Raw genomic sequence first — 27,974 nt, 5'->3', positions numbered from 1 at the left:
GCAATCTTTAAGGTGGTTACCTAGGTTCTTATATTAGATAAATGGGTATTTGATAAGTTTTAGTAATAAATTATCTAAAAATAATTTATAATTACTTAGAAAATAAATAATACTTATTATTATCCATTTATCAAATACTGTTTTTATTTTATTTGCTTTTTATGCTTTCTTTCACCGTAAATCTCGCTTCGTACGCTGGCGGCGTAGGGAGCTGGCTAAGAAGCACTGAAAGCAGAATCAGATTCCGCGTGGCACGAGGCGACTGGATAGTTAGCTAAAATTCTGCCACATGGTCAACCAAGAAACTAACGCCGGTTTCCCGTACGTTAACGGACGGTTACGGCCTAGTGACGCCGATAGGCCGGAGAAATATTAAAAACAAACGCAGGCCAAACAGCCGGCGTAAAACGCAACTTGGACGGAACGGAACATATTGCTTCAGCCTAAAGCGGCCGTTCCACGCTAACTCTCTCTCTCTCTTCCTTAATTGAAGTATTGAGCGCGACAACCTCTTGGTTACCAGAAAATATACCCCGCCTGATCCTCTGATACCTATACATTTTCTAGAGAGGGAGAGAAGGTGCAATTAAACCTACATCAGTCTTCAGCCGCCTTTCACGGACGCTGTATATTTAGAGAGAGATTTTTTGGTTCTTCGCCGCTGTCCTTGTGCCAATGTGGATTGTGAGGTGTTTGAATTTCTATTTGTTTTCGACTGTTTGTTGATTTTGTTGAAAACTTGAAATATCGATTATCTTACGATTCTCGATCGTGGTCTCTTGATCTTTGTGGTGTTGCGCCGCGAGAGTGAATGTGGAAGTTGTAGCAACTTAGTTATTGGTGATTTACTGAATTTCGTGGGAATCCTGATTGAATTTGACTGTTTCAATGGCGTCTAGTTTTGCTGCAGATCTGTATTAACAGGTGCAATCCACATACGTTTCGAGCATTCGCAAGTTCGGCGGTCTTGTTAATTGCAGAGATATTGGAGGATCGAATTGTTTTTGTAGGAATTAGGAAATACAATGCCAGGTAAGGTTAGAGTGATTCAATGGTCGTGGATTAAATTAATGAGTCTGAACCGTTCTGTTTGTCTTCACCTCCTTTACTACTGTTTGGTTTCAGTAGAGACCGTATTTATTGAGGAAGATGGGAAGGCAAAGAGATCTGATGTCGAGGCTCATGAGGAGGAGAAGAGAAGAACTCGGAGCAGATCACTGAAGAAGAAGGCGATGAATGCTTCGTCCAGATTGACACACACTCTAAGGAGACACAGTAAGCGCATTGGTCCTTGCCGATTCGCCTCTATTTCGATTGAAGATGTTCGAGATGAAAAGGAAGAGGAGGCTGTTAATTCGTTTCGCCAGGTTTTGATGGCGAAAGATCTGCTTCCAGCTCACCACGATGACTACCACACCATGCTGAGGTTCGTAAATTAAATCACTTTGATGACAGCAATCACATAATGAAAAATGCACAATTCTTCTCATAACATTAATCACGATACGGAAATTTCACAAGCTTTATTGCAAATCACTATTACTTTAGTCCAAACTTCACATTTCCAGCATGTAAATCATGTAAACTGGTTGAGGACTGTTTTTTTTTTTTTTTCAATTTATTTTGTTTATTTTTCTGGTTTTACACTAGGGGATTGATGCACATAGTTGCAGTCAGTAGTATTTAGGTAGCATAGATCTGGTTGAAAATTTACTGAATTCAAATTTAGATGACCCAACCTGAAGTACAATAGAGATAAGATTTACGTATCTAATCCCAAAAGGTTAAACTTTTCAATCTATTTTATTTCTGTATAAATAGAGTCCCATGTCTGGTTTTCAGATTGTGGTGGGCGTTTAAGTGTTTAGCAGGCACGTTTGATCCAATTTAGTTAGATCGTCCAAATCTCATTAGGTACTAGTAATGACATTTGAGCAATGCCCTATTCAGGACATATTGGAAGGTGAAAATTTCGTTTTTCAATATGTTTAAGGAATTCTAGCTAAGGAGGAGAATTGTTTAAATTGTCTTGAATTCAAATTTAATAGGCCCAACCCAAAATATGATAGAAGATTGCGAAAAATAGGTGACGAATCATTAAGATTATGGTGTTAAAAAATGGAAAACAATTACATGGACATTGTTTGTGAGCTTAATTATTCAAAAAGCTTTTCAAGTTTTTGCATTTTGAAATTCGTTCTTCTTTATCTTCCTCTATGGGTATTTCTTTCCTATTATATTTTTTTCTCTGTTATCAAAGAAAACATGCCACCTTCTTATTTTTGTCTTCAGATTTTTGAAGGCAAGGAAGTTTGACCTTGATAAGACAGTCCATATGTGGGCTGAAATGCTCAATTGGAGGAAGGAGCATGGGGTAGACACTATCATTCAGGTAATAACTTCAATTATTCCATTTTCCTGATAAGTAAATGTAATTTAGAATTTTTCCATTTGCACTTAACTGTAATTTCTTTTCAATGCCACACACCACATTTTAATCTGGATGAGCACCTGGCAGGGGCAAGTGAGGGGACTGGGATTTGTTATCTATCCTATTTTATATACTTCCATCCTGCAATTTGCTTTCCTAAATCCATAAAGCATAAGTCCAAGTGAAGCATGGGATCTCTTGCATATTACCCCAATTTCATATGTACATGTTCCAAATTCAGCTGTGTTTCTAATTTACTTGGTAGCAAGAGTGAGGTTGCTCTTTTGTGATTGAAAGGTCATGGGTTAGATTTGTGAAACTGGAAGTAGTCTTTTAGCAAAGCTAGGGCAAGGATGCATATAAAAACTACCCTCTTTGACCCTTGCAAAGTTGGAACCCTCATGCACTGGGGATGCCCTCTGTCTAATTTACTTCATTTTTTGTGCTGCATCTTGTAACTTACCATGTGTCATGTTTTTATTTCTTTGAATATGGTTTGAAGGTCGTTTCTAGTTGACTTGCCATTCATTTGTTGTTTATTTAGTTTTGCATCACTCAGAGTGCTCGGCACTTTTTGCTTTGTACTTCTTTATTGAAATTGCATGGTGTCAGTAAGAAACTTTGCATCATCTGAAGATTTAATATAATGAGAATTGCTTAGTTGTTACTTAATTTTCTCCTCCCAGTGGAGGCTTGCAATTTTTGTTGGTGCTGTATTTTCTCCTTAAAAATTTTGTCAACTTTCTGTTGATACCTCTATTTGTTGATGTAAGTCTGTTCTGAGTGCTTTCGGAAATTGATTTTGTATGTTGGAGGAAATACATTTCCTAAACAAGAGGAAGAGTTACAACAAGTTCTTTATGCGGTTCATCTCTTGTTGACTGTTCTGAGTACTGAACAAATCATGTTTTTGCATGCAGTTCCTCTCTTATTGACTGTTCCTATTTGAATCCTACCACCAAGCGATTCCTCTTACACAGATGAGCACCGATGTAGGTCAGTTGCAGGCTTGCAGCTCAGCTCCATGTTACTAGAATCAAACTACAATTGCCATCTAAGAATTATCTGTGGGTGAAATCCAATTCCTTTTCTAGTTAGTCATAAAGTTTGGAGGCATTTGTTTGTTCCTTTTGTCTCAGGTTTGAGTTACCCTTTTTTCATCTGGGGAACAATCTTTAGTATACTTTTACTGGTAAGAGAAGGGGTTCTAAGTGGGACAAAAGTACCATAGATCTGTTTTTAAGATTTTTCCTTATAAACAACCACTTAATGGTCCTCATCTATCCTACTTGAGTCCCATAACTTCCAAAATAAGAGCCGTCCAGTTATTACTATTACTGCTGCAGACTTAATCTACGCTTTATTGTCTCTCTCTCTCTCTCTCTCTCTCTCTGAACATAAATATATAGGAGTTAGATAGTCATGCATACATAAACTATATTCACTTACTTTTATTCCTTTTGCTTATTATGTAAAAGAAAAGATCCAATAAATGAACAAACAACTACAGAGTAAAGGAAGACAGAAAGTTTGAATTTGAGTTCATTTTAGAGGATATTCATTTGGTTTTGATTTTTTGAACTTTTTTGGTGGATCATTGTGAGGTTTTGATTTTCAGAGCATTCTGAATGATCTTTTCCAGGCTTCAATTTCTAGACCAGTTTGATGAGATCTTGCTAATTAACAAAAAAACATCTAACACTTTATACTTGTTTTTTTAAGTGTACTTTTCGGTGATCTAACAGATGCAACATCACACTGATCTGTTAGCAGGATTTTGTATACGGTGAATATGAAGATGTTCAACGTTATTATCCTCATGGTTACCATGGTGTGGACAAAGAAGGGCGCCCTGTATATATTGAAAGGCTTGGCAAAGTTGAACCTAGTAAACTCATGAGAGTCACAACAGTGGAGAGGTTTTTAAGATATCATGTGCAAGGGTTTGAGAAGGCTTTTGCTGAGAAGTTTCCAGCTTGTTCAATTGCAGCCAAAAGGCATATAGATTCTACAACAACAATACTTGATGTGCAAGGGGTGGTTAGTTCTGAGGCTACTAAGATTCCTGTATCAGATGTGAATAGTATTTTCATTTTGTAAATTTTTCATGCTTATTAGTTTCTTGATAGTGCAGAGTTGGATGAATTTTGGCAAGGTTGCACATGATTTAGTTATGCGCATGCAGAAAATAGACGGTGACAACTATCCTGAGGTGCCTAAAATACCACAGTACACTAAATTGGAGATGTTTTTTTTTAATTATTTTTCTTCAATGTTTACTGATCCTTTTTCTGTTGTGTTTCCATATTGTACTTGTTGGTTTCCCCACATAGTGGGATAAAGGCTAGATATGTTGTTGTTGTTGTTGTTTACTGATCCTTTTTCTGATATGAGTTTCTTCTCTGCAGACGTTGCATCAGATGTACATTGTTAATGCTGGTAATGGATTTAAATTGCTGTGGAACACAGCAAAAGGCTTTCTTGACCCAAGGACAACAGCAAAGATACATGTACTACAGATTCATACACTTTAGTCACCTTTTATACTTTTGAGGCCACACAGTGTTATAAATGAATATTTGCTGATTCTTCAGGTCTTGGGCAGCAAGTTCCAGAATAGGCTGTTGGAAGTTATAGACTCTAGGTTAGGTTTCTCTTTTGCTGTTGGAATCTGTTCTTTATATGGCCGGGTATTGGTTTTTCTGAGATTTTATTTATACTCTTGCACATTTCTTTTTGAAAAGCCAATTGCCAGATTTTCTTGGTGGAACCTGCACGTGTCCAAATAAAGGTGGGTGTCTTAGATCTGAGAAGGGACCTTGGAATGACCCAGACCTGATGAAGGTAATGTCTTTGTCATTTAGCAGTACTATCATGTCATAGAAGTGAATCACGCACTAAATTTCACATTGCAATAAAGTCTTCCTAAGTTCAGATGCTTGAGCACTTACGGACCCATCTGACTGTTTTCTCAGTTATTATGCATTGGAGAATCCATGTACTTGAGAAACAGTAGTAGTTTTTCTGACGGGGATGATTTAGAAATAAAGTCATTTTCTAAGGTGATATATTTAATTTAACTAGGCATGCTAAGTTTCAATGAACTTATGCTCACATGTTTTCTGTTATCTAACAGTTTGCTTCCTACAGGTTCAAAGTAGCGAAATAGTTCCTGCTGACTCAGGATTACATGCAGCATTGTGTACCTCTGATGCCATGCAACCAATACCATCTCGAGATAGAGTATGTAATTTGATTTCATTTTTGATCCCTCTAAAATGGATTCAGTCTGATTATGTGTGTTGAGATGGTATTAACTGTTTCCCTGTTACTATGACCTAGAATTATTATTTCATGGACTACAACTTAGCTGTTAGAGCTTTAGCTACTTAGATGGGAAAAAATGTTAATTTCCTTTACTATTTGGATATCATTTATTAGAAAAGAAGGTGGATTACCCAAAGAAATATAGAGATTATATTGGACGAAGTTATCTGGTCTCTCCCAAGAACTAATCCCCAACATGGTCTTTGTCATTATTCAAATATGGCAATTTCTATTAGAAAGTAGAGATAAAACCTACAGATCACAAAAGGAGAGGCTACGGGGGATATGTTCATAAGCCCTTTTGTGGCAGTTCAGGATCACTATTTGTCAAAAGTTCTGTAATTGGGAAAATTTTACGCGATATGACCTTTAGTCGAAGTTTTTTGGTTTTGTTCTAACGTGTAAAGTTACAATTTCAACATAATTCTCTCTCTCTCTCTCTCTCTCATGTCTACTTTTTTCTGAGCTAAACTTTTTCTGTTATGTGATTTTTCTGCAGTTCTTATTTAGTACTCTTAGGATAAATTTGGAGGACCTTATAAATGGTGAAGGTATTTGATGATGTACTGTGCTTCTGTGCTTTTTAACCAGTTGGTTATGGCTTAAAAGGACCAAAAGTCCATAATCACTGTTGGTTGGGGTCTGTAATGGTCAAAGCCATATGCAATCTCGTCAAAGCTATATGCAATCCGGCATCTAGCATCCTCTGCCTTATTATCAGAATGAGAATGGTCATATTATTTCAACTTCATCATCTGTAGAATTTCTACTTTGTGCTCACCCTTTCATCATTAATTATCTACTGCATGCTTTTGTGGGTTCCATATGATTCTTCAATTTTCTCAAGTAAACTGATATCATAAGCATTAATACATTTTTCTATCTTCCTGACTTGTCTTTATTATTATAGCAAAGGGTGGTCCTTTCATCTATCTACAGCCTGACTGAACCAATTGGTGGTGGGGCTAGAGTTGAAGCTTTCAGTTCAATCAGTAAGTATTCACTCGTGTTTTTATCAAGGAAAAAATAATAATAACTGCTTGTATTTGAATGATCTGCATGCATCTAGATATAAGTAGTTCTCTCCATGCCCCCCCCCCCCCCCCCACTAAACTAGCTTATAGGAGAGTGGGAACTGAAAAAATTGTGAGTGCAATTGTTATTTCTTTCTAATATTTTTTACTCTATCAGAAACTAAGGGTACGTTTGGAACAAGTATTTTCTATGAAGAGGAAAAGGAAAAGAAAATCACTTTAACTTATATATACAATTTTTTTAGTTTATACAAGAACATTCATTTTCCTTTCTTTCTGTAAATCTTCCTTCCAAATGTGGCATAAAGTTTTCTCCTAAACAGAGAAGGTGTGTTTTGTGTGCGTGTGTGTTTTGGTGTGTGTGTGTTTTGGTGTGTGTGTGTGTGGGGGGGGGGGGGGGGGGGGGGGGGTTGGGACTTGCAGATCATGTTGGGTATGCCAGAAATAAGAATACATCTTCTCTGTCAGAGGCATTTATTTCTTGTTTATTGAAAGCTTTTATCTTCATTACTATTTTTATTAAGTGCATAGTGATTCTCCATTAGATATCTATGGTGGACAAAATGGTTGCGGGTAAAAATTGAGGTCAAGAATGTGTCAGTGTCATTGAAAGCTAAGCACTCAGATTAAGGTTAATGGCATAGCATATAAAATCAAGAAGTTGGGTTATGGTTTTGTTGCTTATATGATGTTGTCAAATATAATTTAAAAGAGCAAGGCAGTACTAATCAGAAAAAAGAAAAAGAAAAGGAGTAAGCTCTGGAATTTGTTTGGCATTCAAAATTTAAACTATTGTGGCATAGAGAAGCTTATAATTTCTTTTAATCCCTAAATCTTCATTTAGAATATTTTACAACAATTAAATCTTTCCTTAATTGCATCAGATTGTTGTCTGAGTTACCATTGGGTTGTTCTGTTTCCAAAAACAGTTAATTCATTCCCAACTATTCTGTAAAAATTGGTTAGCCTTCCATAATCAATTAGCTTACTGCATTTAATGCTAAGCATTTACACGTTCATTATTTTGACCCTTGCAGCAGATGATTTAGCAAGTAACATTGCAAAAAGAAGGCCGCTGATTAAATTCATATTAAGTTTGGTGACCAACTTCTTATTCAGATTATTAAAATGTATACATCTTTTTATCCCTGTCTTGGGGAATGATCTGGATAAGCGGCACAAACCTGAATTGGCACATCCAAGATCTCATGAGCAATGTGTTTCCCGGTCTAAGGAAGAGCACTTACTCCATCCATGCTGGGAGAGGTTGCAACATCTAGAAGCAACAATAACTGAGCTGATCAATAAGCCTACAAGAATTCCTCCAGAGAAAGAGGACATGCTTGCTGAATCATTGGATCGTATCAAATCTATAGAGTATGACTTACAAAAGACAAAGAAAGTGAGATGGCATCTTTTTCTGTTTGTACATATGGTGATTGTATGGTTCTGTGTTCTATGGCTGTTAATTAGTGGAAGATCATTTTTTGCTTCGCTTGTTGTAGGCACTACTTGCGACTGCATCAAAGCAAGTGGAGCTTGAGGAATCTCTAGAGACTCTAAGGGAGGACAGTATGAATGTAAGTTCCTGTTGTCCTAGGAGGAAGTGAGAGGAAAAAAAAAAAAAATAGCCGCTTATGTTTTTAATTATTTTGCTTCTATTACAAGTTGAAGTGGAGCCTGGATTTTTCAAATTCAGGAGCTACTATTGTTACATAAACAAGAGGTTTGGCACACATGCCATCTTTATAATTTGAATATATATATATATAGAGAGAGAGGGAGGAGGATCTGAGAGTATGAAAACAATTATTAATGCTATATTTGTAGGAATTCTGTTATTGCCAAATAACTAAAGCTTGTATTAGTTCCGTTAAACTGCAACCAAAGTTCTATTCAACACGGCTTCACTTTCGCGCTTTTAATGGTGGAGCTCTGTGGGCAGGAATTCGGTTTTTATTTATGTTATTGATTTACTGATGGAGCGTTCTCAGTAGATAGTAGCTTTCACCTTACTGAACCGAGGACTAAAAGACTGCTATCTGATTTGATTTACCACTACTACCAATTTTGATGGAATTTCAGAAATTCTGTTGTACTTGAGCCATTTTTCAACATTTGGGCCTAAACTATCCGACTTCTGTGCTTTATTAGTTTCAATGTTAATGTAAGAATTTTTATTTTTGAAATGTGAACCCGCTGCCATTCAATTGCTTGCTGATAACAGGAACCAAAGTCTTGTTGCCCTAGAAGTTGGAAGTCTCTTTCCCATAGAAGATGACTGGATCTGGATGCAAATTTTGCTGAAGTTGTTTGACAATGCTCCTACTTGCTCTGAAAACAATTTGAGATCAAAGTTCGCTACAGCTTGTGGGTACTTTTAAAGAGTGAACTCAGCAGGTTGGCTCATTTGCTAACTTATTTCCTTATTTTTTCTTTTCATGCAGTTGATAAATCTCTCTCTCTCTAAATGGCATCTTACAGCAGTGATAGTTTTTCAGGTTCGCAGTTGGAGATGGTGGCAGCCAGGCAAGATTCTGGACTCCTTTCTCTCGTAAAGTTTTTACAACAGCAACTGAGATTTTGCTTACTTGAAACTTTTTCTATCGTTCTGTACATAATAGAGACTATGGATTTCATCGTTTTGGTACATCGTTCATAATGCACATTTTATCTCATTCGACTGTATCTGCTCTCATATGAATCTCAATGACTAGAAAACTGAAGCTAATGGTTTCTAATTCAGCAACAAAGAAAATTAAAATTAATTGGAGTCTATTTAGCATTCTTATTGTACAACGATTGTTTATTCAAAATTAGAATGTAATCTATCTTACTATTTAACAATTAGAAAGTAATTAAGGAGGTGTAGAAGAGGGATTTCACCCCAACTCCTCAGATCACTTGTTGTAAGCCAAATGTTCATTATTTCGTTGGAATTGTCAAATGAGACTACTGTGATGCAACGAGGACAGCCTATATGTAGGGTAGTCTTTGAGTCCATGCAACCCAACTTCTTCTTCCCATTTTATTTTGGCTGGGTTAGGGCTCAACGCTTGCAGCCCAGTCACTCACAACGCTTAAGACACTAATAATGCAATTCTAGTATTATTTTATTGTGTTTATATAGTATCATAATTTTATTATTATATGTTATAACGTTGATGATGGGGTGGATTATATTCTCAAACAATTGAGTTGAATGAGCCGCGACCTCGCTGATTAGATAACCCACGCCACGCGTATGATTAGAGATATAGGACCAGGAGGGTCAACCGCCTAGGCTTCTTCAACCATCGCATGTGTTCACAGGTTTTACATGTTGATGAAAGATGATGACCCGGAAACAAGAGCCTGCTGTCTGCTTATGACTGGTGACTGGGCAAGCCCAAATTGGAGGGGTTACCCACCCGGCCCCAATACCTTCGGTTCGGGCTGCTCCATAAATTTCGTGGCCTTCGCTCGCACGACCCACGCCACGCACCAATACCATCCCTGCCTGCCGCCTGGCGCACTTTAGCATTTACTTTTCCAACCACTCCAACTCCAACCAATACCAATCCTCGCTAGCTCCAACCCGCCACTCCACCGCCTCCACTAAACCCAACCCCCCCAACTCTCTCTCTGTCTCTCTCTCTCTCTCTCTCAGCCCGTCGCCTGTAGCAATCAATGGCCACCCCCTCCTCCTCCCCACCGCCGCCGGAGCAAAACCCCGACCACTCCTCCCCCTCTTCGCCCTCCCCATCCCATTCGCCCAAGCTTATCAAGAGAAGCCAGCCCTTGCCCTGGACGCCCCAGGAGACCATCAATCTCATCCTAGCGTACCAGGAAAAATGGTACTCCCTCAAGAGAGGCCAGCTCAAGTCCAGCCAGTGGGAAGAAGTCGCCGTCACCGTCGCCGCCCGCTGCGGCCTCGACGACCCCTCCAAGACCGCCACCCAGTGCCGCCACAAGATCGAGAAGCTCCGGAAACGATACCGCGCCGAGAAGCTCAAGCCCAACTCTCGCGCCTCCTGGGACTACTTCGACCACATGGACCGCCTCGAACGCGGCCCTCTCCCCATCTCGGCCCGCCCCATGTCCGTGGTCCCGTGCCGCAATCAAGACGACGACGACGACATTGGCAATAACAATGAAGACGTCGACGATGACGACTACGACGACGAAGCTCCGTATGATGATGCAATTGCAAGCGGAAGAAACAAGTCGAAGAGCATTAATCGCATTATCCGCGGGCATTTGACTACAAATAAGCCCACGAAGGATCGGAAATTGAGGCATCGAAGTGATGCCATTTCTAGGTCTTTGCAGAACCCCGTGCTCGGGAAACGAAAGGAGAGGTACGAGACTGAAGGTGAGAACGATGAGGAGGAGGAGGAGGAGGAGGGAGATGATGAAGAAATAGGGGGAGGAGAAAGGGAGACGGTTTCCCAATTGGCAGCGGAGATAAAAGCATTTGCGGAGAGGTTTGTCAAAATAGAGAACAAGAAGATAGAGATGATGAGGGAAACGGAGAGGTGCCGATTGGAGATGGAGAGTAAGCGGATGGAGATGATTCTTGACTCGCAGCGGAAGATTGTTGATTCCATTGCCCGGGCCTTTGCCTCTCATAAGAAGATAAAGATGTCTCAAGACATTTGAAGGTTCTTTTTCCATTAACTCATTTTCTAATTGTTTAGAGCAGTGGTTAATTAATCAAATAAACGCAGCATGGAAGATTTTGATTCATATTTGTCAATTTTGTTTTCTTTTCTATATGTTTGTACAGTTGTACTGTAACTCATTTTGAAATCTTAGACTTGATAGTTTCCCCATTGATTTAAGCGGAAGTCATTCTTTGGCTTGATTTCCCTGATGCATTTTTCTTTTATCAATTGATTGATCAGCTGTGTGATCCTCATTAGGTGGTTCAGGACATTCTTACATGCTTCTGATTTACATTTTTCTTATTGGATCATTCTATGTTTCTCTTTGATTTGTCATCCTCTTGGGTTGCAGTGGGAAACTTGCTGCTCAATATGAGAGAATACAATCATCAAAGTCTATTTGTTACATCTCAGTTTCCTGTCTGGACCTGATTTTGATCAATATACTTGAACTCTTTGTGTATAGAATTGTAGGTTATCCAAAAAACAGAATAAAACGAAACAAAAAAAAACAAAAAGGATTGAACCTTGCACAAATTAGCAAAAAGAAAACCGGCAAGGCTACTAACGAAATACGGTGAGATGTCACCTAGAAATGTACACACACAATAAGAATGGACTATCTTTCTTAAATCTCTAAAATGAAAAAGGAGAATGGTGCCTAAGACATAATTTGACTGTCTGAACCCTCAAAAGCTCTAATATTACACAAAATTCCAAATTGTTTGTCTCGGTCATCTAGAATTTGAAGGAAGCATAAGCTGGGTCTGCTGGAAGTTCTGGGAAGTTCGTTTGCTGCTATTTGGATTTGATGGTGTTAGCTTTTTCTTGCTTGGTTGTTGAGGATTCTGTCTCTATGTTAGCTAGAAATCCTTCTTTGAAGAATTTAATAATGGAAGTTTGGAGGGTACTTTTTCATGAGAACCATAATTCAATATTCTTGAACATCCAGCCTGATTCTTGGAGGAGTAAGCTTTTTTATGAGCTGGTCTACCTGAAAACTAAACCACTTGTCTGCTTCCATTTCAGAGTTAATGAAAGTTAAAGATGTGTATCTTGTTGGATATATATTTTGTTCTAATTTCTGTTGGACCAGAATTGAGGTTCCTTATGATTTTCTCCTCTTGTGACAATGACCTTTCCCTTTTGCTTTTTTTGTTGCGATTCTTCAACTTGAAGTTAAGCTTCCATGTTATTATGACCTGACTATTCAAGTAAAACACAAAATACTATTGCAGAGCTGCAAGAATCAACTAATAGGAGATAAAGAATTATGGATAAACTAAGGGCTACAAAGGGGAATTAGAATCTGTTTTATAAACCATCTGTGGGATTGGAAACCTTCTGTAACCAATTACTCCACAAACTATCAGATGTAATATTTACGTATACATCTTAAATGGCTTTGTGTTTAAAGTTAAGCTATTGGGCTATGATTTTTATATGGGAAGGACTATAAGGGTTTTTTGTGATTCCTATTTGCTGGACAACCAATTTATTGTTTTAATGGGGCATAAAATGGTGACTGTTAGGTACTCTAATTTTATTTTTAGGACATTAGAAGAGGAACCCACCTCTCAAGATTCAAAGGCAGACCCAAAAAAAAACGGCTTATGCTGAAGCCTGAAGCATGGTGGATATCCTTGATGCAGTTTGATACCCTCTCAATGCCATTTCGTCCAGCCAGATTTTGTTTTCGGTAAGGCGATGGGTGAAGAAAATATTTGTACGCATATGCATAATAGGAGAATAAGGACAGCTTCCGATATCCATTCATGTACAGAAGACCTTTCACGGAATGCTGGGATACTGTTAATCCCTTACCCCTTAGGATACTGCGGCAGGCTTCTGGTAGTTTTACTTTCTCCGATAATTGGCTACTGAAGTTTTGAATATTGACAAATATACATCAATACGATAAGAGAGGGGGGGGGGGGGGGGGGGGGGGGGAAGAGAGAGAGAGAAGGGTTCTGGTAGTTCTGTTTCTTTTATTAATTTGGTACCAGTAACCAAGACTGCTAATAACTTTGTCCAAGAGTTAAGCTCAAAAATTGGAGAAGCTAATTAGGTAAAATTAATTTTATCTTGGTGTATAATAAAAATTAGGTCAACTTAAGAAAACATGCATAAGAAGCTTGTGGGTTTCAAAGTTTGAGCCTGAAACAGCAGCCTCTGTTCGTTTTCTTCTTGATTTACCATATATTTGCGGTAGTGGATGATTTGTGATGGTTTTCTGTTGTTTTGTTGTCGTCTCTTATTTTTCTTTTTCAGTTATTGGTCCTTCATGCTTCTAGTATATAATATAATTACAATACTATATATACACATATTTGAAGTCTCTACACTACAGATGACTTGCATTGATATTAGTTTGTAGTCAAGGAGATGCACGTGTAGAAGAAATTTTTTGTTGTAGCGTGGGATGAGATTTCATGGTCACATTGAGGTCCATATGGAACATGCTTGTGTTTGCATGTTCTAGTAGATTGCTAAGACTGCTGTCTGAAACTTGCTTGGCACTCCTGAGTCGGCTTATGTGACCAACTCGTGTGATAATGGAGGTTACTGGCACGGGCTGAGATTACATAACCTGCTGCTTGTATTGGTAATCTGTGAAAGACATTTTTTTGTTTTTGCGTCGCATTGCCTAGATGGTTAAGATTGCTTAACTGAAACTTGCTTGCCGGATGAGAGCTGACTGCAGCCACTCTACATATGACCTGCTTGCTTGTTGCTTCCTCTTGTTTTGTCTCTGCCTTGCACGACCTTGCTTGACGTGCTCTAATTAGTAGTAGATGGCTAACTGGCTAAGGTTCTTTTGATTCTTTTTATCATTGTGTCATGGAATTTGGGTTGTGATCCATGAGCATAATTTTATCGTTAGCCTTCATTTCTTTCACCTGCTGCTCGATCGAACCGTGCAATGCAAGTAGTTCTCATGGAGGCTACCTCTCATCTCCACACAGTGACAGATATTAACATTGTTATGGGCACATGCGCTGCTAGCATAGGGTGTTAAGCATGGCACTTCGTATTCGTTTCATTTCCGGAATGACTAATGGTAGGAAAACGTTATAGACTTGGTGGAGTCACGGGAGTGAACGAGATAGCAGTTATGATGCAGGAAAATGCTTTGGGAGTGCTGTTTTAATGTTTTTAAAACGTTTTTTGTATGGAAATATCAATAAACATTAAAAAGAATATTTTTAAACTGTTTCTATAATTTCAAAAATATTTTAAAGTCATTTCATAATATTAAAAAGGCGTTTATGTGCATGAAGAAGTTAAGACCCAGAAATTAACCAGGGTAGAGATGGAAATTCAAAATTTTTAATTCATTATAAAATTTATATTTATTTTTAGATTGAATAATTTTTTTTATATTAAAAATATTTTAAAATTATTTTTAATCTCTATTTAATTTAATTTAATTAACATCATTTCTTTCAATTGGGATGTTTATTAATTCGATAAAATATAAAGTTTAAAGGATAGTTTAAGCTAAATATTTAAAATTTAAGAGATGTATAATAAATTTAAGTAAAATAAACAATGAAGAGAGGGTCAAGTTTAGAAACCTAATCCTAAGTGCAAGGGTGTGAGTGCGATTTTGTTCACCCTCAAAAACGGGGGTGATGGTCACCCTCGTTATTTTTAGACTTAAGGATGACGGAGGGTAGGGCAGGGAAATATTACCGCCCAAAATTTTACCCCCCCAGACAGCCAAATATTACCGCCCCCCCTTCCCTCCATCTGGGTCTCTCTCTCTCACTCACTCTCCCGCTCCCCAGCAATAGCACCGGCGTCCTCACCAGCATCACCACCGACGTCGGACCTCCGGCGTCCCCCCAGCAGCGGCGTCTCTCTGTTCTCGCCCTTCTTCAGGTAAATGTTACTTTAGTTTTTTGTTTGGAAATGCTCCGACGTCTCCCTGTTCTCTTTTAACGATTTGCTTTCGTGCATCTTTGATTTTTTGACGTTGTTTCACTCGTTTTCGTGCATCTCCGAAGTCCTATTAAATATTTAAGTTTACAGTTAAGAACATTGATTCAATTGGCTTACCAGTAGAATATTACTGAATATTTAGTTTTCATGTTCATTGGAGCAATTTCTCGGAGATGGAAGCCACTGTCTTATATGTATAGCTCAAACTACTACTTATACTTTTGTCCGCTAAACTTGAACCATTATTTTCTGTTTGAAAAATTTTGTGGTTATTATGATTTTTTTACTCTTTCTTGAAATATGATATATGTACCCTTAAAATTTTCAGATGTATAATGAAGTAATGGGTAACAAGATGCTGACTTGAATGTATGTTGCAGAGTACTTAATTAAACTTTTAAAGATTATAAGAAATAAGAAAGAATGTGGAACTTGCCCAAAACCTAAACTATATCCTCTTAATTTCTATTTATCATTCGATTACCATTGTATGGGCTTATGTTATCTACCCTCTCTCTCTTTCTGCTTCCGAACATCGCCTTAGTATGTTTCATCTGAATATCAAATTCATAACTTATTCTCTTTGCAAACATTTGTTGACTGTTATCAATCTTCTTTCACTAGCACTGGCAACATTGTATGATTGTTTGTGATTATGGAAGTGCTATTCTTTTAAGTATCAAGTGCTAAAAAGTCACAAATGTAGTTTATCTGACTATTTTATTTTCTTTCATTTGTTTAAAACATACAGCCTAGTTTGTCATAGTTAAAGACTTGGATTTTAGTGATGGATGCAAATATCACTAGTTCTTGTGAGGGAATGAGTATTGAAGACTTGAATTTTAGTGATGATGAGAAATCTCCTATAGTTGATGAAGGATATGGGGTTTCAAATGATCAGTTTGAAGAGGATATAAATTGCGAGGTAGATCCAAAAATTGGAATGACATTTGACACAACAAAAGAAGCATATGATTTCTATAATACATATGCAAGGCGAGTTGGCTTCAGTGTTAGGATATTAAGAACAAACAAGAATAGATCTGACAAAAATAAAATCCAACGGCAAGCACTAGTTTGTTTATGTGAGGGCACTTCCAAAAAAATCAAGACACCTGGAAAAAAAAAAGATATTCGGCGATTTGACTGTAAGGCAAAATTTGTGATTAAACTGGTTCCCGACGATAAGTATAGACTAATTGAGTTCAAATCGGAGCATACTCATGATCTTGTCCCACTTCAGCATTCCCATTATTTGAGGTCTCAAAGGAAAATCGATTTTTCACAAGCTGAACTTATGAAGAAAATGCGTTCCTCTGGAATAAAACAAGGACAAATTTTCTCCTACATGTGTGAAGAAGCTGGTGGAGCCCAAAACCTGAATTTCACAAAAGCTGATTGTAACAATTTATTGCAAAGAACACGGGCTAAATTTTTCAAGATGGGTGATGCCAAATGTTTCCTTGAATACTTCAAACAAAAGAAAGGGGAAGACAAACATTTTTTTTACTCTTTTCGAACCCATGAAGATGGTGAGATATGCGGTGTATTTTTTTGTGATGCAAAATCGAGACGAAATTATGGGATATTTGGTGATGCGATATGTTTCGATACAACATTTCGAATAAACAATTATGATATGTTATGTGCACCAATTGTTGGCATCAACCATCATGGGCAAACATCACTTTTTGGGTGCGGTCTACTAGATGGTGAAACAATTGATGCAGTAATGTGGTTGTTTACTACTTTCTTTGAGGCTATGGGAGGAAAAAAACCGAAAAGCATATTTACAGATCAGTCTGCAGCTATATCAAGTGTTGTTGATACGGTATTGCCTGAAGCCCACCATGGATTGTGCTTGTGGCATTTATGTCAAAATGCTGCAAAGAATTTGAGTAATAATGGATATAAAACATTTGCACCACAATTCAAAGCTTGTATTTACAATCCAGAAACAGTTGAAGAATTTGAACAAAGTTGGGACAAATTGCTTGAAGATAATGGGCTAAGAGGTAATGAGTGGTTGCAAAGAACATATAAGTTGAGAAAGAAATGGGCTCAAGTGTATAGTCATGCTCACTTTTGTGCTGGCATGACTACTTCACAGAGAAGTGAAAGTATCAATAAGTTTTTGAAGGATTATTTTAATCATGGTAGAATTGTTCTTCGGGAGTTTGTAAGTCTATACTCTAGGGCCATGGATAATCGCCGTGAAAAAGAAAGGGAGGCTGAACATTTAACACAACAAACAACACCTAATTTTATTTGTAATTGGTCTGTAGAGCGTGAAGCAGCAAAAAAATATACAAAAAAAATATTTTACTGGTTTCAAGAATGTATTAAGCAAACCATTGATTTGTCATTGGAATTGGAGAATGATGATGGAACTATTCGTACCTATAGAGCTAAAGAGATTTGAAGGTCGAAAAAGGATTTGCACACTTACATACAACCACTTGGAACAAACAGTGTCATGCACATGTAAAAAATTTGAGTTCGATGGAATCCTTTGTTCGCATGCATTGAAGTTGTTCCGCCACTTAGAGTTCAAGAGTTTACCTCCGGAATACTATTTGAAAAGATGGACACGGGCAGCTACATATGAAGTTATTTGTGATCCCATGGGAGAGATAATTCCAAATGACAACGATCCAATGCTAACAGCTCATTATAGTGAGTTATCACATATTTCACAAAGAATTGTGTCCAAGGGTTCAAGGTGTATTGATGTTTTTTCATTAAGCAAATCACTATTGGTAGAAGTAGAAGCAAAGATTGACACCTTTATAGCCTCCGATGAAGATGTGAACAAGAGTATTCGAATCGACACACATCATAAATCGGTATCAAACATGCAACAGGAGGCACAATTAAGAGAGCCAACAAAAAGACGCTTGAAAGGCCAATCTAGCAAAAGAATTAAAGGTCCATTGGAAAGCAAATCACGAAGGAATAATTCACCAAAAGTAATGGGTCTGTTGCTAACCAAACCTACTTGTATACTTGCATTAATATATTCATTTACACTCATTTATGTTTGTGATAAAGAAAAATAACACGATGTCTTTTGAAGATGGCATGACAGGTAATAGGGATGCAGGCCATGTCATGACTGGAGGAGCCTTAAACTCTAATCATGTTGTAGAGGCGGTAAACAACGATCTTATTTTTATAAAGGAAATGTTTCTTGTTAATTCTCCTTTTAATTACGCTATTTTTTGTGAATGATCAATATTTTTCTCTTATATTTATGTAGGGAGTGTTTGGAATGGCGCAACAAGGATATTGTAACAATAATAGTTGGCAATGGATGCATCTAAGAGACACACATCCACATGCAAGCTTACCACTTCAAGGCATGTTTCAACCGTGGAATGCTACAACGTCTCAACAAAGGGAATTCCTCTCAAATGATTTCTTAATGTCACAGGAGGTACATCAATTCTAGATGTATTAATAACCTATTTTAACTTGTAGGTCTTTATATTGAGAACACTTTTCTAATAGACTTGTTAACATAACCCATGATATATATACATATATAGGCTTCTTCATTACAAATGTTTGCATCTCCGACAATAACTACAAGCCAACAAGTTGTGAGTTCGTCAACATCAAATATTATGAAGTAATCGACATTGTAAAAAGCAGTGGTTCACTAAGTGTAAGTTACTAAGTGTAAGGTTAGTTTGTTTGAAAACTCAAAAATTCTTGGGAAAATCTTTCTTTAGCTTTGGTTTTGTTCAGATTTTGAAGTTGCTAGTGTGAACTAAACAACGCATCCTAAGCTTAATTGGGCGAGGCCACGGAAAAAGAAACCTTCTTCTGCCATGCAGCGTAAGTCCGTGCCTATCCGCAACTTGTTTGTTGCAAATTTTTCATACGAAATCACGGATGAGGATCTTAAGGAGTTTTTCAATTCTGATAATGCCAATGTTGTTTTTGCGAAAATTATATTTCATGAAAATCCAAGGTCTGTTGGGTATGGATTTGTATTCTCCATTTCCAAGGAGGCTGAAGCTACTCTCACTGCTTTTGAAGGAAAGGTATGTTTTGGAGAAGTTACTCGTGCTTGCCTAATTTGTTCTATAAGATGTCATTTCCCTATATTGTGCTGCTTATCTTCTTTTATTTATTTATTTGTCGGTTCAAAGCATATTAGACTTTGTCTGCTGTGCAAAACTTTATTCTTGAGCACCTGTTTTATAACAGTTATGTATGGGAAGACCAATTTGAGTGGCTCCTAGCAGAAGATTTTTGAGACAAGCAACGAAAATGAGTACTCAATTGGCGAATGCGTCAAGTAAACCAAACCCTGATGCTGAACAAGCAGAAGCCCTTGAAGCTTGATGGTGAATTTTCTTGGACAGTTTAGGTTTTTCAGTTTTTTCTTTTGAGGTTGTAAAAGATACTAAGATATGTGTAATCAGTTATTTGTTTAATTAATGTATGCCCCCACTCACCCAAAAATGGGGGTGCGAGGACTCCTTTTACTCCAGTGTAGTTTCTTTTTTCGGGGGACTATCCATGTATATAGTAAGCATAAGATTGATGATCATTTCTACCTTTTGTTTAGAAACAAAATATGCTGCATTCACTGTGTTTTTTAATCTGTAATGTGACTTTGGTGTTCTATTTCCTCTAATGGAACAGAACAGGGGAATTGCAAACTCCAAAAGGAGAAAACAAGAATCTGATACAGTTGGTTATCTGTCTTCCCAATACTTGGGTAAGAATATTTGTAGTGGAACTGATGTTGATCCTTCAAAGCCAATAGCCCAAAAAAGGAAGTTAACATTGAGCGTGTTAATTGAAATCTCATATAATATTTTGTGTACATTGAGTTAACTTTCTTTTTTGCTTTATTATTAGTAATTTGACATATGGTGTAATTTTTTTTTTTTTATCAAAGGTCAATGTGTATGGATCAAAAAGTGTACAAGATATCACTGGGCATACCTAGGTGTATTGATACAATGACAAGACCCAACGCAAAAGCCAATGGCCCGCAAGACGCAGTGAATAAAAACATACAATACAAGGCCATGTTTACCTTGTACCCTCATGTTTTAGTTCAGTTTGAGGCAATTGCTTTGTTTCCCGAGTATGCCCGGTGTACATTGTACATTTTGATCTATATATTTACCTGTTGATCAAAAAATAAAAAAATACAATACATATGGCATAGCAGGCTTAAATGCATTGTGTTGGGCAGCACCATTTATCAGATTTGGATTGCTCGTAACCATCTTAATTTTGAAGGGCTTCCTGCCTATTCAGATTGGTCGACAAATAAAACATGTTGGTCGACCAAGTCATAAAGAGAACATGTCACTTAGTCGACAAAGACCATAACAAGGAAAGCAGTTAGTCGACCAAGGGAACCCATCTGTCGACAGACTCAAAGAGTTAGTCGACCAAGGGTTAAGGTTAGTCGACCAAGATTTAAGGTTAGTCGACCAATACCGCAACATATATACTGTTAGTCGACCAATGCTTATAATCAATCGACCAAGACAAAAACAAACACACTGTTAGTCGACCAAGGCTTGATGTTGGTCGACCAAGTCAACCTCTTCAGAAAATAATCATAATGCTTAGAAAACCACACTTGTTAAGAAACACTTGAGATCTTTTCAACTTGTTGGTCGACCAAGTCAACTTCATTTCGTTTTTCACAACTTCATGAAATTGATTATAGATGTATATAGCTTAAATGTGTTTCCCCCTTTTACATTTTTGTCATGATCAACAAGAACAAAAAATGTGTCATGAAAAAACACAAAAAAAATCAATTTACATTTTTCACATAATTAAATGTGTCTCCCCCTTTTTGTCATGATCAACAAGAAATATGAAGAAGTGATGACTCCCCTCTTCTTAAGAAGCTACGCTGGATAAGGGACAAAATTCTGCTACAAGCTGGGTCAACAATGGTCGCTTCTTCATCTCGGCAGCTTATAATTTCTTTCGTGACAAAGGCCCTTTGAGGGTCTGGGCATCTGATGTATGGCACCCGAGTGTGGTGCCTAAGCATGCTTTCACCCTTTGGCTGGCTGCCAAAGCAAAGCTTCTTACGAGGGACAGGCTGCTTTATCTTGATATTGACAGAAATTGTGCACTATGTGAGACTGATGTGGAGACCAACAGTCACCTATTCTTTCAATGCCCTTTCAGCAAATCAGTTTGGGGCAGCATCCGTGAATGGCTGGGACTATCGAGGCTCATGAGCACTATTCCAAGTGCTTTAAAATGGTTAAAGAAAGAAGCTGGAGGATCGTCGTGGCAAGCCAAGGTCAAGAGGATTGCTCTTGCCTGCACTGTTTACTACCTTTGCAACACAAGGAATAGGAAGATTTTTGAAGACAATATGCCTTGTATTGATTCTGTCATCCGTAGGATCAAAACACAAGTATACAGGGTCACTTTTACTTTGTATCCTCATGTTTTGATTCAGTTTGAGGCCCTCTCTATGGGTCACTGATTGTTTTCCTGAGTATGCCCAGTGTTCTTTTGATCTTTATACATTTACCTTTGATATAAAAAAAAAAAAAACAAGAACTATGAATGAAAAGACTCCCCCTTACGATAAGGCTGGATAAAGGTAACAAGAGATGCTTCATTGCATGAAATAGAAACAGGCACTATGCATGATGTAAAGTCAGAAGACATGCATACAAATAAAATATTTCTAAGATTACACATTAAGCTGAAGTACCAAAGAGGAATACTCGAGAGCTAAATGTCTGACAAAAGCAATATCTAAGAATCAGGGGAAATGGAAGAAGGAGAGGATGGATCTGATGGATGAGGAGAAGCAAACGGCAGAGATGCGGATGAAGTAGGATGAGGAAACTGCCTGTGCATCATTTGCACTAAACTGCCCAACTGGGATGACATCTCTTGCTGCTGCTGATGCAAGCTCTGCAAATCAGCTCTGATTTCGTCCCTGAATTCTGTGAAGTTATGGTCCACTCTTGCAATATCCAATTTGAGATCTGCTAGCCCCTGAATGACTGTCTCATATTGAGAATCCACTGATGGTCCTTTAGATGTTTTTCTCTTCTTTTTCTCATTATTCTCTGCCTTCTCATATCTTACCCAGTCCTCTTTCACCCTGTGATATCCAATTCTAATAGCTGTGTTTCCGGTGATGTGTTGAAATGGAGATAAGTAGGTTTTTCTCTCATTGTCCAGATTGCCTACATCTTTATCCAACAATTCACTAATAGCCATACCATAGGGCAAAGTTCTATTTTTTCCCGAAAATGATTCTATCATCAAGTGGATCATTAACAGACACAAATTTGGCCTTCTCTTTGCCTTAATGCATTGTAACAGCCATAAATCCATTCTAGTGACAAATGAAAAACTGTCATTTCTAGGATATATCATCTGGCAACAAATAAGATGTAAGAGCCTAGTGTTCAAATCCATCAGGTTTGTGTCAGTGATTCTATTAGTGAGGGTGTCATCTCCAGTGACTTCTTAACTAGCCTTGACATAATCTTGGGTCCAAGAAGCATAATCTTCACCATCCAAAGGAATTCCAAACTTGTTATGGATCACAAGAGTAGTAATTTCAAATTTCGTATCCCCTATATTTGTCTTGAATTTGTCATGTGATTGACGTTTATGATACGAATTGCTGGCATTTGAATAAAAAGCCCTAACTAGATCCTCATAGATACTTCTATGGATAATCAAAAAATTCCACCAACCAAATTCCTTAAGGGTTTCAATATATGGAAAACCAGTTGATTGCAAAAACCCTATATCCAAATATCGTCCTGCCATAATTTCCCTGGATTCAAAATTAATTGAATACCTTTCTTGTTGACTTGCTGAGATGAAAGGACGGATTTGAGGCATAAATGGAGGCGGTGGATGGCTCGAGGATGCAGTTTCCTTGCCTTTCCGTTTGTCCTTGTCCGGATTCTTTGTTCTGGCCATGACAAATGAAATAGATGCACGTGTCGTCAGATTGTCGGAGACAAACGTACGAAGGAACACCGATGAGATGAAGGATGAAGGGAGAAATGGTCAAGAATGGAGAGAAATCACACAAGGGCAGGCAGAGTTCGATCAAGGGAGCCAGATAGAGGAAAAATCGGCCGGATTTAAAAGAAAAACTAGGGTTTCGAATGCGAATGGTCTCCTAACCCTTAAATAGATCGACCCATTTGGTCGACCGATATCGAGTGCTTTGTCGACCAACAGCATTAAAAACGCACACATGGTCGACCGATGCTATGATTCTGTCGACCAATAGAATACAAAATTTAGACTTGATCGACCGGTGCTAGGCTCTTTGTCGACCAACAGAATACAAAATATAGACTTGGTCGACCGATGCTAGTATTCTGTCGACCAACAGAATACAAAATATAAACTTAGTCGACCGATGCTGTCTTTGTCAACCAACAGAATAAAAAACGCACGTTTGGTCGACCGATGCTAGGATCTTTGTCGACCAACAGAATACAAAATATAGACTTGGTCGACCGATGCTAGTATTCTGTCGACCAACAGAATACAAAATATAAACTTGGTCGACCGATGCTGTCTTTGTCGACCAACAGAATAAAAAACGCACGTTTGGTCGACCGATGCTAGGATTCTGTCGACCAACACAAGACAAAATATAGACTTGGTCGACCGATGCTAAAATATTTGTCGACCAACAGAAAAGAAAACACATGCTTGGTCGACCGATAGATGACATTTAGTCGACTAACTTATAAGTTTTGTCGACACATAGAGATGGTTTTATCATATAAAATCTCAGACAATGAACACTTTGTCGACAAATTATCTTATTTTGACGACAAATTATGATAATTGGCCGTGGAACCATTTAAATACATATAACATTTAAAAAAATGATTTTTGGAAGAGTATACAAACTTAGAGACCATCAGTCATGACATAAGTAATCATAATTAACTTCTAAAGAATTCAAAATTTTATTTATGAAGGGGCTCCGATTTTTCGTTGGTCGATCCGATAGTGTTTTGATGCATAATGACACATACGGCGTTATTACAAACTAAAACGGCTTATCTGCTGTTATGGTCATATCTTCCTTGTCTTCGATTATTCGTTGCCCCAAAAATTATTAATTTGGTTATAATAACATCTTTAATGGATTTTGGATGCTTAGTTGTGATCATGATCTCGACAACACTCATTTCGGCCTCTTACGACATAAGCGGCGTTATGGTGAAACTAAAACGACTTATGTACCGTTATTGTCATATCTAGCCTTCAACTCGATTCCATCACCTGAAAACATCTAAATTTTTCTTAATTGGAATAAATGTACTGATTTTTCCAGTGTAGAACCGATCTGATAGTGTTTTGATGCATAATGACACATACGACGTTATTACAAACTAAAACGGCTTATCTGCTGTTATGGTCATATCTTCCTTGTCTCCGATTATTCGTTGCCCCAAAAATTATTAATTTGGTTATAATAACATCTTTAATGGATTTTGGATGCTTAGTTGTGATCATGATCTCGACAACACTCATTTCGGCCTCTTACGACATAAGCGGCGTTATGGTGAAACTAAAACGACTTATGTACCGTTATTGTCATATCTAGCCTTCAACTCGATTCCATCACCTGAAAATATCTAAATTTTTCTTAATTGGAATAAATGTACTGATTTTTCCAGTGTAGAACCGATCCAATAGTGTTTTGATGCATAATGACATATACAGCGTTATTACAAACTAAAACGGCTTATCTGCTGTTATGGTCATATCTTCCTTGTCTCCGCTTATTCGTTGCCCCAAAAATTATTAATTTGGTTATAATAACATCTTTAATGGAGTTTGGATGCTTAGTTGTGATCATGATCTCGACAACACTCATTTCGGCCTCTTACGACATAAGCGGCGTTATGGTGAAACTAAAACGACTTATGTACCGTTATTGTCATATCTAGCCTTCAACTCGATTCCATCACCTGAAAACATCTAAATTTTTCTTAATTAGAATAAATGTACTGATTTTTCCAGTGTAAAACCGATCCAATAGTGTTTTGATGCATAATGACACATACGGCGTTATTACAAACTAAAACGGCTTATCTGCTGTTATGGTCATATCTTCCTTGAGATAATGCATTTCACAAATGATATTGCATTCATTATCATTTAACCATGCATAAACATGAGTTACAAAATAACTTATAAGACAAAATAAATGATGTATATAGCTTATGTACCATACATAAACATGCATTTTCCACGTCGAGGATAGCGTCAAGAATGACTTATGTGCCATTATTGTCATATATATAGATTACTTCTCGCTTTTTACAAAATAAATATGTAACAAAGTGCCAAAAATATGTCCACAAAATTGCCCATAAAACAGCTAAGTTATGGCAAAAAAAGGCTAGCAATGTGACAAATTTTACATTAGCAATGATAGAAGCAATTTTACAAAAGAAATTCAACCATACTATCTGAGCTAAGGGTCAAAATGCCATGCAAAAATTTCAGCTGCCATTTTTACCCTCCATATCATCATATGTTCAGCCTGAACAAGACTCAGATCTAGTCCTGCTAATGAAAATTCGATGAACTTCACTGTAAAAAGCCCACAATCAGATCTGCAAAGCAATTGAGAGATATTTTTAGTCAAACAATCAACGCACACAAACCAATGTTTCGCTAAAAATACTTACCCATTGTTTTGTTCAGGAAGTGGTCTGACCCTTTTATACTTTAGCATTGATGTGTTGTAGTTCTCATTTACGTGTAGTTTCATAAGCCATGGTATGACCATCCGTATGGGCTTCATGTAATTGCTAAGCTAGGCATCATGTACACTACTCGGTAAGCTATCCAAGATGTTGATTTGTCGCTCTTGCAGGTCGACCTCGATTGCAAACCAATGTGATCTCGGGATACAATATGGAAGATAAAGATAACGACAAATACTCAAAGGTTTTCCTAGACTAGGAATTACCCCTTTGACATAATTAACCAACTCTTTGCCAAATTCATACTCCAAATTTTTCCTGCCAGGATTCCCCATTTCATGGTAGGCCTTCTTCACAAATTGCCAAAATCCAAAGTCCATAATGGCACAATCTTGTCGAAAGAGTTTTTCATACTTCACTGCTCGCTCTCTTATATGAAATAATGCCGAATCCACATGCTGTACATAAAAGCACAATTAATAATTTGAAATCAAATATTAACATATAAAACTTACAAAATTCTGCTTACGTCATCAATAAGCCACCCGTTCTCATTAAGCAAATCATCAAAAAAATTTCTCCGAACGTCACAGATTGCTAATGGCATATCGTCACTGTATAATAGAGACGATAGAAAAATCAAAACTTCAGTGAAGACCGAAGAGCACTAGGAGAAGGTTAAGAAGAGAATACATTACCTTGGTGAAGCTTTTTCCAACCACTTTGTGAGATCACTGACTTTTGCAGGATCCACTTCTCGAAACGGTTCAAACACCTTCACATTCAACAACTTCCTTCTCTTTAAGGGATTGGTGAATGGGGAACACAATGCACGTGCTCTCCTCTTTCTCCTATGCCCTCTTCCTTTAGGTGATTTATCATCCATATCATCCTCAACAAAAATAGCACAACATTCTCCCACTTCACCTATAAATTGGGTAAAACAATATTCAGTCGACAATCATTTCATACATCAATAGTTGCTTTCGTATTCAATTTACAAATTACATACATTTAGTGCAGCTTTCTGCAGGCTGCTCTGGTTGATTTGGCGTCACAAAGTCAACAGGATCTTGCTTATCCAAATTGTGCTCAAAATCTGTGATCAACATACGAGGCATTCGTTAGTAAATAATTATGGCAGTTGAAGGGTTTGAGAGCTTGCCTGCGAAATGAGATCAATCAAAATTTAATTATTTTCAAGACTTTGCAAAAGGAAAAAATAAACCAACCCTCAAACACACGTTCTTCCTCTTGGCCCTTGTAATCTTCACGGACATTGCCTCTTTCTGACTGAAACCCATCTTTTTCAACTAACTGGAGTAACCTATCAATTTTGGTCTCCATCCGATCACATCAGCCTATTAACTGATCAAATCGATCTGTTATCACACGTAGTACCTGATTAGTGGTTAATTTTGTAAAAATTTTGTTATAATTATACCCTTCTTTCGATCTTAAATATGGTTTAAATTAGATATTAATATATATTTTATGGTTATATGTAAATTTAAATTGAAAGATGAATGAAATGAAGTTCTAAAGTAAATAATAATAATATATAAAATTATATATAATACATATATATCATTATATGCATGCATGTAATATATATATTATATAATCTAATATATATATGTGCCATGTGTAATACATATATATAATATATAATTTATTAATAACATTAAATTATTTTTATTTTTTTTTAGGCATGAAGAATTCAAGCCCATGAAGACTTAAAGTCCATGAAGAATTCAAGTCCATGAAGAAATCAAACCCATGGAGAAATCAAGTCCATGAAGAATTCAAATCCATGAAGAAATCAAACCCATGAAAAATTAAAGTCCATGAAGAATTCAAGCCCATG

The 27,974-nt window shown here is 37.3% G+C and overlaps 3 protein-coding genes across 12 annotated transcripts; 2 read left to right on the top strand and 1 right to left on the bottom strand.

The window, feature by feature from the left end:
* Nucleotides 1–268: 268 nt before the first annotated feature.
* LOC127786913 (phosphatidylinositol/phosphatidylcholine transfer protein SFH9) lies at nucleotides 269–9,470 on the top strand. 6 transcript variants are annotated; one of them, XM_052314676.1, is made up of 16 exons: nucleotides 269–689; nucleotides 900–1,032; nucleotides 1,126–1,426; nucleotides 2,293–2,392; nucleotides 4,205–4,471; nucleotides 4,566–4,643; nucleotides 4,840–4,941; nucleotides 5,026–5,075; nucleotides 5,176–5,275; nucleotides 5,407–5,493; nucleotides 5,582–5,674; nucleotides 6,669–6,750; nucleotides 7,833–8,194; nucleotides 8,298–8,372; nucleotides 9,020–9,192; nucleotides 9,294–9,470. In XM_052314676.1, the coding sequence occupies exons 2-15, from the start codon at nucleotides 1,026–1,028 to the stop codon at nucleotides 9,071–9,073; spliced, it is 1,758 nt and encodes a 585-aa protein (XP_052170636.1). In that variant the 5' UTR covers nucleotides 269–689; nucleotides 900–1,025; the 3' UTR covers nucleotides 9,074–9,192; nucleotides 9,294–9,470. The 6 variants fall into 6 exon arrangements, with proteins under 6 accessions (XP_052170636.1, XP_052170637.1, XP_052170634.1 ...); XM_052314674.1 differs by having other exon boundaries at nucleotides 273–689; nucleotides 911–1,032; nucleotides 7,830–8,194; XM_052314672.1 differs by having other exon boundaries at nucleotides 273–689; nucleotides 7,830–8,194.
* A 240-nt stretch (nucleotides 9,471–9,710) lies between these two features.
* On the top strand, nucleotides 9,711–19,944 carry LOC127786914 (trihelix transcription factor ENAP1). Of its 5 annotated transcripts, none has more exons than XR_008020077.1 (6): nucleotides 9,711–11,435; nucleotides 18,460–18,536; nucleotides 18,643–18,819; nucleotides 18,932–19,050; nucleotides 19,134–19,432; nucleotides 19,599–19,944. XR_008020077.1 is itself a non-coding variant. In XM_052314678.1 (2 exons), exon 1 carries the CDS (start codon nucleotides 10,462–10,464, stop codon nucleotides 11,431–11,433), a length of 972 nt encoding a protein of 323 aa, XP_052170638.1. In that variant the 5' UTR covers nucleotides 9,711–10,461; the 3' UTR covers nucleotides 11,434–11,435; nucleotides 12,992–13,334. The 5 variants fall into 5 exon arrangements, 2 of the variants coding, with proteins under 2 accessions (XP_052170638.1, XP_052170640.1); XR_008020078.1 differs by lacking the exon at nucleotides 9,711–11,435 and adding an exon at nucleotides 15,714–18,359; XR_008020076.1 differs by lacking the exons at nucleotides 9,711–11,435; nucleotides 19,599–19,944 and adding an exon at nucleotides 15,714–18,359 and having other exon boundaries at nucleotides 19,134–19,588.
* A 6,757-nt stretch (nucleotides 19,945–26,701) lies between these two features.
* On the bottom strand, nucleotides 26,702–27,344 carry LOC127814073 (uncharacterized). The gene is made up of 2 exons (XM_052355306.1): nucleotides 27,120–27,344; nucleotides 26,702–27,034 (listed from the first exon to the last, which is right to left on the bottom strand). Exons 1-2 carry the CDS (start codon nucleotides 27,226–27,228, stop codon nucleotides 26,802–26,804), a joined length of 342 nt encoding a protein of 113 aa, XP_052211266.1. The 5' UTR covers nucleotides 27,229–27,344; the 3' UTR covers nucleotides 26,702–26,801.
* Between the last annotated feature and the right edge of the window lie 630 nt (nucleotides 27,345–27,974).

The sequence above is a fragment of the Diospyros lotus genome, chromosome 12 (assembly GCF_014633365.1).
Source record: "Diospyros lotus cultivar Yz01 chromosome 12, ASM1463336v1, whole genome shotgun sequence".
Lineage (NCBI taxonomy): Eukaryota > Viridiplantae > Streptophyta > Magnoliopsida > Ericales > Ebenaceae > Diospyros > Diospyros lotus.
Note: the sequence above shows the minus strand (reverse complement) of the source record. Positions and strands in the feature narration are given on the sequence as shown.